A 17586-nucleotide genomic window follows, 5' to 3' on the forward strand; every position below is an offset into this window, starting at 1 on the left:
AATTTTAATCTCTCAATTTGTCAAAATAATATTTGTATACTTTCAGGGCCACATCAAAGTACCCATACATTTTCTCTTTCTCCCTTTTTCTCCACACACACACAATTTAGTACCAATATTTTATAATTAAACTGTCATAAAACAGTAGTCTCATAACATGATACCAAATGTCTTTGTATCTTTGAATGTATTATGCAGCAAATGAAGGAGGAGAGAAAAGTTAGGAGACATAGATATACTGGTAAGTGTTTCAAAAATTATTTTTATTGTTACATTCCAAAGAGGACGTCCAAAGAAAAAAGCCAGTTATCCAATAACTGTTACACGTTTCAGAAGGAGGCCCCCAGAACCTCAGAACACACTAGAGCTCAAACAGCTGCCTCTCCACCTGACCGGAAATGTTGACAAAGGTGTGTATGTCACCAATCCAGAGAGGCTTGGGGTAAAAGAAAATTCCTTTATTGCAAGTGTCCAAGTTCTTACGATTCATCCTTAAAGATACTAGAAGAAGATGAGAAAGACCACACACACCAGACTATGTTTAGTCATTAGAGTAAACTAGCAAATTGCTAGTTTGTCCTAGGATGCATTGCATCGGACATCACAGTACATGAGGAAAATCTGCATTTTATGAAGAGCCACCAGGTATTTCAGATCCACTTTACCATAAAGTGCAGCCACAGGCGAACCAGATACCTAGATAATATAGTCAGTGCAAAATTCAAATGGGTAATTCAGGGCTTTGATGAGGCTGGCTACACTGCAAAATATAAATGAAACTTGAAAATAGAATGTTAAGTCTATTTACAAAAGTGTGTTTAGTAAAGTGACTTGAGAAAAGTTAAGCTAACCATTTCCCACACATCCCTCCCCGCCCCTGCCAGAAAAACAAAACAGAACAAAACAAAACAACACCTGAAAATTATCTTGAAAACCAAGTTAAAACTGTGTGGTGAAAAAGACAGTGTTTGTTCCAGGTAAAGGACTTCAAGATAATTTACAGGCAGACTTATTTTTTATTAGTAAAAGTCACAAATAGGAAAAAGGTTTATTGGTTGACTTTGAGGTGTGTGCTTTTAAAAATGTCTGTATTAATACCTTAACAAGAAAATAAAATACCAAGCACATTTTTGTTTCCAATGCTGACTTTCCCAGCAAGAGTTGGTGAAATCAACAGGGTATTAAAACAAAACCCAGGAATACTCAGTCAATTTTTTTTTTCAGTTGTCTGCCTTATTTCTTTCTAATCACCTGCAGTATGATTTCCAATTAGCTGAGGACAACATGACGGTCAAAGACGGATTTTCGCTGCTCTTGAACTTGAAGCTTCCAGCGCTGCTGGGCATACTCTACCTTATTCAGCACATTGGCTCGACTACGGGAGCGGGCTAGCACATCGTGGGCATTTGCAAAAGGCTGGTGATCCTGAAAAGTCCAGGAATGGAGAACATCAGAGATGGCATGATAGTGTGAAACACACACACACACACACACACACACACACACACACACACACACACACACACAAAACTGCCATTATCCAGCCACAGAGATAGGAGCAACTGGACTTTACAAACAACAGACCATCTCTTTGACCAAGCACTCCTAGGCACCCAAGTGCCAGAAGTAGGATGAACTCAACTACAGTAATAGGTGGTTCAAGTAGTATGAGTGATGAGGAGGTATTTGTGAAATGTTTCCTTGGGTCACCATTTCCAAAGACATTTCCCAGAAGAAGCAGGGACCAAGACAGACAGTGGTCATTTATGTTAAAGACAAGCTTTCCCTGACAAGTAGGGGAAAGAAAATCCATTTCCACATTAATAGCTACCTGTTACAGATATGAAAAGCAGGACTTCTCCCTGTTTTATTCAATACTATATAGCTAATCTTGCAGAGGAAAGACTTGTCATTTAATTTTCCTGACTCCCATTACATTAGAATTGTTAACTTGCCAGCTTGGGGCCACATTCATCCTTGGGAGAGGAGTTGACAGGATCTTATCTTGGCTGGTTTTAATATTTCCCTGCATCTTTAACACATACACTAAATGGACTGGTTTCCAAAATCCTTTTCATTCCCCCTCCCCGAGTCTGTAAGGCAAAGAGACATAGCTCAAGTGCTACAATTACCATCTATTACCAAGGACAGTAGGAATTATTACTTCAGCCTTTTTATTTGATAAGTACTTGAATCTTTCACTACTGGGCACTCAGGGGCTTCCATGTTAGTTGCTGCTTTCAGAAAGAAGCTACTGAAGGGTTACTCAGGTACCTGTGTAGAAAACCAAGCTATCCTGGTGAAAGTAAACCAATGCCACTGATGTTTGTAGTCATTACACAGGAAACCACTATGCTAATCTATCTATGGATTTGATATAAACACAGCTGCCTAAATGACAAAAAGCATTCAATACTAGTTCATTGCTTTTGTTTGCCTTTTCCTTGATCTTCTTCCTGAACCCTGTGTTAGCAAAGCTTCTAAATGTTCCAACATAGGATCCAAGTCACAAGTTGTACCTCTCTCATTAAACCTTGCCTCAAAGAAAGAAATATTGTTTTGCTGTGCACGTTTGCAAAAGCTCCATTATATATCCAGGGCGGGAGTCAGCACGTCTATAGAAAGCTATCCATAACCACATTAACTATATATACAACTTTCACTATGTGGAGCTATAACACCTGGTCTTCTTTTTATAGAAAGACACTTACACAATGTCTACATTTCAAAGACATCAAAGAGTTTTCTGTAAGGAATCTTTTTCCCTGCCTTCGCTGCCAAAACCGCCTCAACTTTTCACTTACTTTAGGTACCAGCTTGTTACAACAAAGGCAAACGGCAAGCCCCCTGCCCCTTTAAAAAATTTTTAACCTTACAAATTAAAATAATAAAAACATATTCCATAAAGTTCAAAATGTTTCAAAGATTTAAGAAAAAAGGTCAGGAAAGAGGAAGGCTGAAGTTGTTTGATTACTTGAAGTACACTGACCCAAGGTCATCTAACAAGCAAACACAAGGCTTACCTCACCTAACCTTGACTTGGTGTTACATCATCTCTACACACTGATTTTGTCCAAGTAGATTAAAATGACTCTATGGGAATATGGTGCTTCAATGAAGTTGTATATAAAATAGTATTACCATTGGTTTGTTTTGACATAAACAAGACTGGGAAGACTGGGATGTACTTTATCAGCAGAGCAGCTCTCAATTTCATAGTCCTGTTATCTACCCTTCAAGGTAGGGGGAGAAAAACCTTCCTGAGGGACAAATTTAAAGGACTAAACAAACCAGTTAATCCTTCTGGTCTGTTCTCCACCTATCAGAACAAGATTGAACTAGCTGCTCATGGTCATGGATGTAGGGAGAATGCAAATAGAGATTTACCCCTTTTATATGTTTGTTCTTTTTACACCTGATAAAATTACAATAAATACAAAACATGTTTTAATGCAATGCTTTGATAACAGCAATGATGTGTCATGGATACATGATACGATAAATATTGTGACTACTTGCAGTGAGCTTCTTAACTATTTGTACTAATTCTCACTTGATTTAAAACGCTCTACAGTGAACAAAAATGGAAAAAATAAAAGAATTTAACAGAATTTAATAAGGCATTTTTAAAAGCACATAAATAGTAAAGAACCCTCATGATAGATAAGCAACAATTGTAGGAATTTAAATTTAACTTCTTTTTGTACAGAGTTGTTACCATAAATTCACAGGTGGAGGTTAGAAAACCTCTCTCTCTGCCCAGAATCAAGTCAATAGATATCCAAGAGTCAGCCAGACATCTCAGAGAACATGTTTTCAGTTAACATATGCACAGAATCAATCACTGGTGAACAAAATGGTTATTAAGCACATTACCCTACCAATCACACGACTTTCCTACATGTTTTCTTCTACGCATTTGTGCATCCACTTCTTGTATGTTCTATGTGTGTTACATTATTTCTAAAATCAGCAGCCAGATATTTTATACTGCAAAGAATATAGTTTTAAGTCAGACTTTCTATCTGGGTGCCTATTATGAAATGGTTTATGTGGCCTTTAATACACAACATTTTCATGTTAGTTCCCAACTGGGAGTGTTTTGCCCCCCAGGAACATTTGCCAATATCCGTGGACATTTCTGATTATCATGATTGGGATAAAGGGTGCTACTGGCATCTAGGGGGCAGAGGTCAAGGACGCGGCTAAGTACCTTACAATGGACGGGAGAATACCCCACAACAAAGAATTATCCAACCCAAAATGTCAATACTGTTGAGGTGGAGAAAATCTGTCATATGTGAATGAAAAGTAACATGGGAACAGTATTTGAGACTCTAATGCTTCTGGTATACAACCTCCTGTGCTTCTAGCTCTCTTGTCCCGTTAGCCCCGTATGCCTAGTTTTTGACCACATCAGATCTCCAGTCTTGACCTTTCTCCCAGCCTATCACTCCCTGCCTTGAATTCTTACAAAATAAATAGGCGTTTGTTACATGTTTAAAAATAAAAGGTGGAAACGTACTGTAATTAGTCATTTCTTTTATGTGTCTGTCTCTGTTTCATTCATCTCTTTATTCCTAGTCCCTAGCAGAGGACCTGATACAGAAAAGTTACTCATTATGTATTGGTTGAATTAATAAGGAAGCAAGGAAAAAAGAGGCAGAGGTGTTTCTATGAAAGTTCTTGACAAAACATAAATGAAATCTTGCCCAAATCAGTTAAGTATTCATAATTGATATTCATATGATAACAATGTATTCATTGAAAAGTAGGCTCTGTTTGTAGTTATAACTCAAGCCATCTAGTCAGGATATCCTCTTCCCATCTTTTAGCAACAAGTCCACAAGCCATTCCAGAGTAAAAGGACTTCTGACTATGGTTGGCATGGGCTCACGCTGGCTTAAGCTTTTGGGATTGGCTCTTGAAACTGTTGAATTTTACCCATTTTAAGGAACATAGGCCAATAGAGTAATCCAAAATAAAAGTAATTTCTGAGAATATGTACATATAGAAGAATGAAATAGTAGAAAATTTGGAAAGAGGCCCAAACAGGATAATAACAAAACAATATAATTCTCTCAGTTATACTGAATAAATAACAAGTCTGTGGAGTATGTTCATTACTAGACATTTGTGAATGAAGTAATGTTAACATAAAAAGGAGACCACAAACTAATTTACACACATTATACCAAGTATATGTACAAATATAAATGTGTTTTGAAGACAGGAAGAGAATTGAGAATGATAGTTTTATTTTCCTTCAAAGATCAGAGATTTTTTTTTAGAAGGAGGGAAAAAGAAATATAAAACATCAGCAGGTTATCAAGCTGCACCTCATTAAGAAAAAAACATTGTCTTCATGCTTCCCTTCACTAAAGCCTCTGCCTTCTAATATATTTGGTCATGCTGACAGGAAAGGTATTCAGGCAGGAGCTTGGGGAGAAATCTATCTCAGAAGCTTTTCTCAGTGTAAACAGGGAAAGGCAATGACGATTGTGCCCTTGATACTAAAGGGCAAAGCCTTGCGCAGCACACTCACCAAGTTTAAACTACCATATTGATGGCTTTACAGAGCAATTTCCTCATGAAGAGACATATACTACAATCAGACCAGTCCTTAGCTTCTCTATTTGAGCATCTGCTCCAACACATGAACATCTATATGCGACCATTTTTCACTTGCTCTTTGTATCAGATGAGGACAGAGACTGGCCATCACAGCTAGGGCAAACCAAGTACTTACCCCAACATCATCATCGCTCTGTATCAATTGTGAGTGTCCAAACAGGCGTCTCTTCAGTATGGGCTCAACAAGGGTAAGATATACCATGTACAGAAGTAGAAGGCCCAAAATGGAGAGATAAATTATAATGGTAACCTGAAGGAAATTGAAAATAAGTTACATCTCTATTCAAGCCAAGAAATCAGAATTTTGTGTAATAATGACACCACAGTGAAGACTGATTTTTCAGCAAAGCATATAGGATTCTTATACAAACCAGATTCCAACATAAACAAACTCAACTCTTCACCAAAGTATTATTTAAATAGAACGAGGAAAGTAAGCATGTTGTCTTTGAGATCTTTTTGCAAGTTTTCAAAACTCCGTCTTCACCTACTGATAATCATCTGTCAAAGCTGCTAGCACACAGTTTGCTTTTTTCACCTGAAGATGGTATCCTAGATTCAGCAGCACTGTGTTAAGACAACTTAAAGGAACCCTTACAAAAAATGTAATTCAGATGAATTTCAACAGAATACTCTTTTAGATCAATTTAGATATACAAAAATACACTTCAGGTCAGTGATTTCCCTGAGATCTTAATTTGTATGCTGTCAAAAAGTACAGCCTCTGGAATAGCTATAATTAAAGATAGACAGTGCCAAATGTTAGCAAGAATGTGGAAAACATGAACCCTCATACATTGCTGGTGGGAATGTAAAATGGTACAACCACTTTGGAAAACATTCCAGCAGTCTCTTAAAAGTTAAAATAAACTTATCTCTCTAAGGAATCTACCTGAGAGGAAAACATATATTCACACAAAGACATGTGCACAGATATTTATGACAGCATTATTCATAATAATCAAAATGTGGAAATAACTCAAATGTCTATCAACTAATGAATGGATAATGAAAGTGTGGTATATTCATATACTAAAATGCTATTCAGTAATAAAAAGGAATTAAATACTGATAACGTGCTAGAACATGGATAAACCTTAAAAACATACTAAGTGAAAGAAACCAGCCACAGAAGACCACATATTGTATGACTCTATTCATATGAAATATCCAGATCTGTAGAGACAAAAAGCAGAATAGTGATTGTCAAGGGCTAAGGTGTGGGAATAAGATTAACTGTAAATAGGCATGAGGGATCTTTTTGGGGTGATGGGAATGTTGTAACACTAAATCTAAAAATTTTTTTTAATTGTTTTAAATTTCCCAAAATTTATTCAATTATACACTTACAGTGAGTGACTTTCAGGGTCACTCATGTAATTACACATCAAAAATTTAGTTGAAAAATAAAAATGTACAGTGAGGATTTCTCTACCGGGTAGCATCCTGCTGGAACAGAAACTCTCCCACAGAAATCTTTGTAATTGTTACACTGACCACCCCAGATTCTTCATAAAGTCTTTTCTCAGGGAAAATGAATAGGAAGTTCCATGTAAAAAATTGGGGAGGAGAACTGTTAACCACCATAATAAAGTAATTTAATTCATTAGAGGTCCAAATGGTGAGGAGAGTGATCTATATTCTATTTCCTATAAGAAATAAAGAAAGGAAATCTTAGAATCCAGAAGTGTTATTTCTAGAACAAAGTAGCCTATTTATACAATTTTTTCCCTAAGGGTTGAGAAGGCAGGAAGAAGAGGGCCTAGTCATGCTGTGCTTTTACTAGCTTCTGGCAAACATGGCCCACAAAAAAGCCAGGATATGTTTTGGGATATACATGTAGGGCATTTTTGTGCCATTTCATATCACACCTATGTAACGTGTCCTAATAAACCCACAAAGTATCTCAGTGAGGTAGGCAGAGAACAGGCCCACTGTTCTCTGGGGTTGATATTGAGGGTGAGGAAGGAAAAGTGTTCGCGGGTGGTGAGGAGGGGAGAGAAGAACAGTACTTGGGTGACTAAAATAGAATCCAGATGTCCAAAATTTTCTTACTTGTCTAGATACCATGAAGAACTATTTCAGAAGCAAAAAAGATGAATTTTTTTTTTTTTTTTTTTTTTACCTTGATCGTAACAGAGCTTCTTTCCTCGTACTTGCATTCACAGCGTAGACAGTATGCTTCTACATCAGGCCCGCGCACAGGCATGGGATCCACAACATGAAGGCAATCGCTGAAAAAACAAAGATAAAAATACTGCATCAGGCTACCTGGATGTTCTACTTGTACTGATCAAAACTTTCCTGAAATCCAGAATAATCACTGACCTTACCCAATTACAGAATTTAAGGAACAACTAATAAGGGAAGTGAAATCATTTGCTTTCTCAATATTAGCAATTTAGTGAGATTTAACAGTCTAAGAATCATAAAGACATATATCAAGTAGCTATTTTCAAAAGTGCTGCTTGTTGGAGCGCCTGGGTGGCTCAGTTGAGCATCCGACTTTGGCTCAGGTCATGATCTCGTGGTCTGTGGGTTTGAGCCCCGCATCGGGCTCTGTGCTGACAGCTCGGAGCCTGGAGCCTGCTTCAGATTCTTGTCTCCCTCTCTCTCTGCCCCTCCCCCGCTCATGCTTTGTCTCTCTCTCTCTCTCAAAAATAAATAAACATTAAAAAAAGAAGTTAAAAAAAAAGTGCTGCTGTTAACAGTTAAAAATCCCAAAAGGCATTGAAAATTACTTAGCATATCAAGTTATATTTAGACTTGTACAGTTACCAAGAAAAACTGCTTTAAATGATTTAAAGTATCTTGGGGCATTGTTCAAATATGAGATATCTCTTTTATGAATGAATTTAGTCTTAACTGCCACAGTGTGGTATCTGAATGGCTAATCACACTTAACAGTTGGTAAATTCTGAAACTCTGAACACTCAAAGGCACAGTAAAAAACAATTACTTTTCTTAATGAGCAAAGGTCTATTGAAAAAGCATGGGAAAATAGGCTTAGGACAACAAAAATATTTAAAAGTGCAAACTGATTACCCAGAAGAAGTATATAAAAAATAATAAAAGGCTGAATATTTTTGTTGTTGGATATTCTTTATTTTCCCCCCATTTTCCAGGCCACTTATGAAAAAAGAAATTCTATCAAAAAAATCTTTTCCCAGAAATCTGTGAATTCTAGGAAATACTTATATTATTACTCTTCCCAGCTATTAAGAGCCTACTACTCTGTTCACCTTCAGCAAAAGTAAGCAAGGGGCACCTGGGTGGCTCAACTGATTAAGTATCCGACTTCCACTCAGGTCATGGTGGCTTGTGAGTTCAAGCCCCACGTCGTGCTCTCTGATGACAGCTCAGAGCCTGGAGCCTGCTTCAGATTCTAGGTCTCCCTCTCTCTCTGCCCCTCCCCCGCTTGTGCTCTCTCGCTCTCAAAAATAAATAAACATTAAAAAACTTTTTTTTAAAAAGTAGGCAAAAGTTTCCTGTCCTGCCAGCTGCTGGGCAATTTTCTTTTGTCATCTCTTCTTTAGGCACTTCTGACTGCCTAAAGAACTCTACAATAGCATCCTGTCTCACCCCACCCATCTTTCTTGGGGGCACACAATTCTCTAGGCTACAGCTTTTCCTTTGCTGTACTTTTTTATGTGTCCCATTCTCTTAAGCCATGGCATAAGAGAGAAAACCCAAAATGGCATAAATGATAAAAATTCCATCAGTTATCCCTAACAGGTTATTTAATTTTAACAAAGGTACTAATGAAAAAGAAGCCTCAACTGGTAGTATGGTAAGGTACCACAACTCACATCATACAAATTTGTGTTATCTGTTCCAAACATATATAAGAACAGGAATGTATCCAGCTGGGTGCAGGCATAAAATGGGCAGAGGAAGCCAAATCCCATTCAGGGGAATCTATCTCAGAATCCTAGCCCAACACTTTCATAGAACCCAGGGCTCCTACCACCTAGGTCAGCTCCCCTGTATTTCTCTAAACCTTAGGAAAATAAGACTTATCTCCTAGTTTCCTATTTCAGCTTCGGAAGCCTTCATAACAATACCCAGGAATTACTTGAGAATCTAAATGTTGAGTATTGAGTGTTTCTTTTTAAGTACTGATGTAGTTTAATAACAAGGAGATATTGAGCATTGTGCAAAAGTTGTGCGGGGTGGGAAAGGAAGCAGGAAGGTTGGTTCTGGGTGGCTGGTCATTATAAACACAGAACCCAGGTAAAGAACTCAACCACTCTGGGAACGAGGCAACACCTCCCCCTAGTGCCAAAAGGAGGACTTACATCATATCCCAAACACAAACCAGAGAACTCAAACTTTTCTTAAGTTAGACAGTGTAAGTCAATAAAGAATTAATGCCAACAATGGATGAAATGGAAGCCACAAGGTAAAACTATACCTAGGACCAAATAGTTATTGTAGGCTTTGTAAAGCCATAACATCTTGGTTAATCATAACCTGCCTACCCTTTTAAAGCCAGTTAATAACTGAGAACATATCCTCAGTAAAAGGCTGAGCTGCAGGAAGGAAGCAAGGGAGAGAGGGAAGAAAAATCAGAAACAAGCTTTGTTCTCAGTTGTTTATTTTCAAAGCCCCCTATTTTGACCAATACCCAAAGATGAATGGCATATGGTTCTGTCTGAACCTGGAATTATGAAGTCAGTGAAAAGATTAGTGCTAAACACTTGAACAGTGAGTTTACTTGCCCCTCCAATAACAGGAATCATATTCTATTAATAATAATAGATTAACCTAAATGTGTTTAATGTATTTGGAAAATTTATAGGAATAACGTAATTTATTTGAGCTTTCTTATATCATAAAAGTAACTTGATGGTATACAAATCTATAAGAATATAGCTAAATCACTTTGTAATATGAGACATTTATTTATTTACTTTTGAGAGATAGCATGTGAAAGGCCATGAGTAGGAGAGGGGCAGAGAGAGAGAGAGAGAGAGAGAGAGAGAGAGAGAGAGAGAGGTAGGAGAATCCCAAGCAGGATCTCCACTGTCAGCATAGAGCCCAACATGAGGCTCAAACTCACAAACCATGACATCATGACCTACGCCAATACCTAGAGTCAGATGCTTAACCGACTGAGCCACCCAGGCGCCCCCCTAATATGAGACAATTTAAAGTGGAGCATGGAAGTTCACAAGCAATTTTCAAGAACACACTTATCAAATATCAGACTGAACCTAAATGCGTATCATGGGAAGAACAGACAACAGTATCAGAAAAAATACACATGCTCAAAGGCTACCTTTTCTTTTTCAAAATCAATTTGGAATATTGTAACCAAATGAACTTAATTTTTGCTTTCAAAAATTTTGCTGTATATTTAGTTGTGAAATCAGGTATGTGTGAAAAGTTCCTAGCATAAAGAGCTATTTTTCTTGTAAGCCTATCCCAGCAATATCCCACCATGGTTACAAACCATAAAATATCACAATTTCATGAGAAGGAGCCCATCCATCCTGCTACAAAACAACTGCTTCCCAATCATTTTATGCCATATGTGGAAAACTTATCATTTGTCAGGTCCATAAATAGAGGGGGATACTGGTGACCAGTGAGGCAAGATCGCTGTCATCATAGGCCTGCTTGATTACTCCAAGGGCTGAGGGAGTTCTTGACACACCTTAAACCATGGCATACCGACTGGGAAACTATGCTATACACGGCTCCTTCCCATTCCGTCCTGAGCCTTTTGACACTTCTAAACATAGTCTCCTATGTAGTTGGCAATATATCATCAAAACCTACAAGGTGTGAAAATTATAACCCAGATAAATGAGGCTTTCTTACCTTCCACTGAAAACCAAGAGGGAGGACTAAGATAGCCAGAAGGTAGCTATGGGCAGGTAGGTGCCACAAACTCAACTCCATCCCTTATAAAATGCTCCCTACTTGGGGTTTTGTGTTTTGGCCATATTCCTTTAAGTTTACATCAAGCACGCAGAGTCTTACTCTCACTTTTTCAAATGGAAGTGGAATTTGACACTTACAATTAAAAAGAAATACAGGTGACCCTTGAACAACAAGGGTTTGAACTGCATGGGTCCACTGTACACAAATTTCTTTCAGTAGACACAGTAAATGTATTTTCTTTTTCTTATGACTGTCTTAATATTTTCTTTTTATAGCTTACTTTATTGTAAGCGTAAAGCACAAAATACATATAACATACAAAGTACGTGTTAATTAACTATGTTACTGGTGAGCCTTCTGGTCAACAGTAGGCTATCAGTAGTTAAGTTTTGGGGGATATTTTTGACTGTACCAGGGTCGGCACACCTAAGCCCTACGTTGTTCAAAGATCAGCAGTACCTAAAAAGGAAACAATACATTGGATAAACAGTCTGGGCTAACAATGACACCCATAGAAAGAAATTTGATAGGTAATTCAGTAATCTAGAATACTTACCAATCTTTTTGGGATATGTTCTTATTATAAATATGCCCAGAATTATCTTTATAGGGAGGACAGATACATTTACATCGGACATCCTCGAAGTTCTGTAACCAAAATGGAAACTTAGTATAGCTTGTTGACATGTTAGCATCGATATTTTTAAAAAAACTGTACCATATACATTTTACTAAGCATCCCCTGTCAAATATTCTAAAACCATTAATTCTGAGAAATAAAACTTTTAAGAAGTCAGGTTCTTTTTGGTAATGCTAATGAATCTTTATATATTACATAAAATTATTTTGAAATAATACCTGTACATGATCTGTGGTTTATTACTTACAATTTACAGGTCATACGACAGTCAAACTGTGCTAATGTTATCACCCTCTGCCTGCTAGTAAAAAGACACAGCAGACAGCTGTGCCTGCAAATAAGAATCCAATTACAAAAGGATGGGGAAGAATCCAACTAAATGTTACTTATAAAACAAGTCACAATTCTTTTATCCACCATTCTTCCACCCTCTGGTAAAATGGCATTGATATGGATAAAAGGGGTTGTACCAGAGCTCTATACAAGGTATGAAGTTTTAGAGGCACTCAGCTACAATTTAGAAAGGAAGTACACAAGGGAAGTAGCTGAGTCTAGCTGAGATCAGTTTGGTCTACCCTTCCCAGGAAACTTTGCTTCCAATTCTGGTAGACAGAGAGTATAACTACTGATAAGCAAGTTGCAAGAGGTGGAGAAAGAGGTGACTAAATATAGGAGTACAGGGAGTAGGAGAAGCTTCATTAGCAAAAGGGAATTTATCTGAGAAGGCAGCGGCTCATTAGTCCCCAGAGGACAAGGCCCAGTGTTGCTATATATGTGATGCTATGTGTGGCAGAACTGTTGACAATGCATTCATTCATTCAGCAACCACTTAGTGAGCATCTGTTCAGTACCAGAACTTGTGCTCAAGGAAGTAGATTCAGATTCCTGCCAGTTATTAGGACACACCCTAGTAATGGAGACTGACAAACAAATACATGATTATAATACTTAAAGTGACACAGGAGATATGCAGAGGATGCCAGCAGTGTTCTGAAAGTCAGGAGAAGCTGCTGTCCCTGTTTCTGGTGGGAGGTAAGGAAGATTTCAAAAAGAACTCCCAGTTAAAAACCCCCTGATATGTCTGCATGTAACCCGTCTTTCCAGCCCCTATATTTAAAGACATTATAGATTAAAGCTCCTGTTTTTAAAAAATGCAAATGTCATTGTTTCCCCATGACATTAATGTGAATTCCTTCTGTTTTCTCCAAGAAGGAGCTAGCTCATCAAGGAGAAAACACAAGTGTGTATGGGGCCAGAGCACGTCTGCAGGGTGGGGGCAGGAAGGGGATTAAAGAGCAGCATGAGGAGGCTAGAAGGACCAAGAACTGGAGCAGGGGAGAAGGCCACAACTTCACCTCTCCTGCAGTTTGGATCCTCCCTTCTCCCCTAAATTATCAGGGAAAGAGAAGGCAAACAAGGGGCCAAGAGATCCTAGAGAGACTTAGGTTAGGTTACTAGGCTGGTGAGAGAGACTCTGTGTAGGTCCTATTGGGAAGGAAGGCTGCCAGGAAAGGCAAGTTCTTACACTGGGGAGGGAATCGTTCAGGGATGAGTTGAAACGAGTCAGTTCCTAAGAGGGAAGATTTCCGTGACATGGGGGCTTCCTATCACTTTGGCTTAGGGAATGGAGAGGGAGGGCGAGGAAGAGGGCTGCCTGTGAGGCAGGTAGAGGGCGGCGGTAGACTGTCTGGAGCTTAATTAAGGGTGGAAAGTTAAAGGCTCTTAGAGTTGGAAAGGCTGTAAAGTTTCAGGTGGGAGCTGTAGGGGCTGGGAAGGGAAGTGTCTAGGAGCTAGAGGAGTTGCCTCTCCAGGCTGTGCGCACTGTCAGGGCTGGGTGGAGCTGGGGCCGCAGGCGGGGTATCAGGCGGGAAAGAGGAGAGTAGTGTCGGGGCTAGGGGTGGGAGTGGGGGCAGTGACTGTCAGACTGTCAGGACCAGAGGGCGAGAGTGCTATCAGGCAGTAGGGTGTTGGGTGGGGGGTTTGCTAGGGCTGTGAAGCCAGGGGTCGGGCTGGCAGGGCTGGGAGAGGAGTGGGGTGGGGAGCAGGTTGACAGACTCAGTTTCCGCAAGGCCAGGGGCAGGGGAGGAGCTCCAGTCTGGAGCGCAGGCTGGGCAGACTCACCTTGGCGGCGTCTGACAGCTGCACCAGCAGCAGCACTGAGAGCGCCAGGCAGGAAAGGCTGAGCAAGGAGCCAAGCCGTAGAAAGCCTCCCCACAGAGTCGCCATCGCTGCCAGGCCCAGCAGTTCCCACAGCCCGGAGCCCGCCCCCCGAGACCTGCTCCCGGCTGGGGATCAGTCTCGGGCTCCGGCTCCGGCTCCTCCGCCCGCACTTCCGTCTGGGCTTTGGCGTCACGGCCGCGCCGGGTCAGCTACAAAATGCTTCCGCCCCGGAAGCGGTTCCCGGTGCTAAGGGTCCAGAGGCTGCGCCGTGCCGACGCCTGTCCCGCGTACACTCGGACCGCGAAAATGAAAGGGGAGCCTTCGGGGGCGCAGCCTTGGCCTGGCAGAACTTTGAGGCGCGAAGCTGCCTTTCTCGGATGCAGTAGCAGTGGGGGCTGTGGACCGCCAGTGCTCTGTAAAGTCCGCTCGCCCAGGGAGACCCCCAGTAAGCCCAGGAGCTGAGATGGGAACCTCCAGCGACCCCTGCGAGGCCGGAGCCGTTCGTTGTCGGACACTAGGCTGCAGTGAGCCCAAGCCCCAGGGATTGCTTGAGAGGGCGGCCCATCCCGCAGGCGCAGGGGGGCGGGTGGCAGGCGTGGAAACGGAGCTATGGGACTGACTGGCCGAGCCATCCTTTCCCGGGAAGCCTAACCCCCTCAACCAGGGGTTTGGGGTCCTATCTGGCACTTTGGGTACCAACCTGCCGCCCGTGCGCCTCTCGAACGCCGCTCCCCGCAGGGTTTTTAAGTCTCTGCTTTCGTGGGTCTGGCTTCTGCTTAGGTCTCCCCACTTGCCTCCCGCTGGGGCTGACCGTCCTAGGCTCACCCTGATGCCGGAACTGGGCCACAGCGACGCGGCGTGGACCAGGCCAGGGCAGGCTCCGCAGGGTGTGGAGTTGGAGAAAGAACCACCCTAGTGGCCTCCTCTGCCCAGGACTCCAGAAGGTGGGGGATCCCGGTGCTGCAATCCTATTCAGGGCGACTGGCCCCTAAGTCAGAGTTGGGGGAGCGCTGACCGGTCTTTCCAGTGTAGGTCATCCTCTATAGGTAATTTAGAACCCTGGAGATGGCACAGTGTCTCCAATTAAAATATTTTTCACTTAGTGGAGAGTGGAGCTGGATAATGGAAAGGATACAGGGTTCATCACCACTACTACAGATTTGCTGAATGACTAGGCAAAACACTTACCTTTTCTGAGCCTCTGGTTCTTGGTTCAGTATGAAATTGAACTTTTATCTGTGGATTTCAAATTGTCCCATGGGATACCCATGTTTCTTTCTTTAAACAAAACTTACAGGTTTTTCTGGTTTGCAGAAATGTTTTAATAGAATTTTTTCGGTATTTTTCTCCCATGTGATTATTGTTGATGCTAGAATGTAACACAAGGTGTCTGATGTTGCCCCCCAAATATTTAACCCCTTTCGATCCCAAATGGCACCTAGTCCCAACCAGAATCAGAGGGGTAGGACTAGATGACCTTCCATCAAAGTCCCTCCAGGCTGCCCTGTGAAGATACTGTCACATTAGTGAAATATCAAGTCTTTGTTTTGGGTGGTCTGTTGGCCAGAGAACAACCTGGAGACACCTGAGGTCAGATGTGCCTGTGAAGCATTGTAGATCTGTGATTGCTAAAAGCAAGTTTGGGATCAATTTAGGGTTAATTGTCTAGGTCTGGCATTTAAAGGGAGTACTCTGGCTAAAACCTCATAGGGCTTTTCTTCAAAATTGTTCTCCCTTCACTGGGAGTACAAAGGCTTAAAATAAATATATAGTAATGCCTCTGATAGGCCTCATCTGTTTAATGGAGAAATACCAAGTACACTCATGGAAGCAGAATTTTAAGGTTACACTGTCCAATACATAGTCTCTAGTCACATGTGGTAATTGAGCACTTGAAATGTGACTAGTCTGAATTGAGTGTAGAATAGACATTGGATTTCAAAGACTTAATACAAAAAAAAAAAAAAACCCAAAATATCAATATTTTTATATTAAGGTTGAAATATTTCAGATACATTGATTAAATAAAATGTTATTAAAATAATTTCATTTGTTTCTTTTTACTTCTTAAATGTAGCTAGTAGAGAATTTAATATTTATGTTAGGTATCACTGTTGTAGAATATGGAATATGGCTACCATGAGTGAAGAGTGACTGTAAGATGGTTGCCTGGCTGGAGGCTGAATGAAGACTCAGGCTCGGGTAAAGAGAAAGGTGACTGGGAGGAATTGGCACAGCTGGAGCCAAGGGTTTAGGGGAGGTAGATCTCCACCAAAAAAAAAAAAAAAAAAAAAAGGAAAGAAAGTAATTTTAGGTGATGCAGAAGGAGTAGAGAGGTTAGTTCCTCTTGTTCTGCCCTGCTCACACCTAGATAACACTTTCCCCTTAGGTCAGGGGTCTTCTAAGCTAGAGAGACTTACCTGACTTAAGTGCACTCCCTTCTGTGTTTGTGCAAATACCTCATAACTTACCCCATTATGGTAAAACTATGTTTTCACATCTGCCTCTATATTCCCAGCCTCCACTCAAATATTGTGAGCTCTTTGAGGACAGGGACTTTGCCTATTATCTTTGTACCTGGAGACTGGGATAGTGTAAAAACCAATAAATGTTTGTGGGGATCCAGAAAAGGGAAAGGGTGAACAGGAGACGTTCCTCTGGTCTGTGTCAAACAAGCAGGTACCTACTTGAATCCCTACTTGATTCCTTTCTGACCATTAGAAGGTGATGCTGAGCCCAAAGAACTATGGATGGGATCTGGGGCACCATAGTAGGCAGGAGAGGGGAGATTTCTGACATAGGATCTTCCTAGACCTTCAGGCCACATCAGAGTTCTTTTTATAGGAAAGACTGGCCTTAGTACCCAATCTTTCCCCTTAGTCAGAATCCACTCTTCCCCTCCTTTTTTCTTGCTTCCCTGTGACTAGGTTTCCCAACTTCATTCTTTTTTAAGGAGTGACATAGATCCAGGGGCACTTTCCCACTTGGCCTGGGCCCTCTCACTTCTTTTTGAGGGCTGAAAATTTCCCTGGTGGGGGGATTTAAATGTGGAAGTTAGAAGGTTAGGAAGCACAGAAGCAACAACCCAGGACAAGTGTATCTGGGACCAAGGTTTTGCCACCTCTGTCTGTAGCCTCCTCACCTCCTTTCCCCTCCAGTGATCAAACAGCTCTCTGGATGCCGCTTTCTTATTTCTCCACCCTACCCGATCTACTCAACACTTTCCCAGGCCATGCCAGTCCAGAACAAATGGAGTCATGCAC

General features: G+C 40.8%; 1 protein-coding gene across 1 annotated transcript; it reads right to left on the reverse strand.

Annotated features, from left to right (window-relative positions):
- Positions 1 to 242: 242 nt before the first annotated feature.
- TMEM9B (TMEM9 domain family member B) lies at positions 243 to 14492 on the reverse strand. Its single transcript, XM_042906471.1, has 5 exons — positions 14285 to 14492; positions 12080 to 12171; positions 7760 to 7868; positions 5750 to 5884; positions 243 to 1425 (listed from the first exon to the last, which is right to left on the reverse strand). Exons 1-5 carry the CDS (start codon positions 14387 to 14389, stop codon positions 1270 to 1272), a joined length of 597 nt encoding a protein of 198 aa, XP_042762405.1. The 5' UTR covers positions 14390 to 14492; the 3' UTR covers positions 243 to 1269.
- Positions 14493 to 17586: the final 3094 nt, after the last annotated feature.

Source organism: Panthera leo, chromosome D1 (assembly GCF_018350215.1).
Source record: "Panthera leo isolate Ple1 chromosome D1, P.leo_Ple1_pat1.1, whole genome shotgun sequence".
Classification (NCBI taxonomy): Eukaryota; Metazoa; Chordata; class Mammalia; order Carnivora; family Felidae; genus Panthera; species Panthera leo.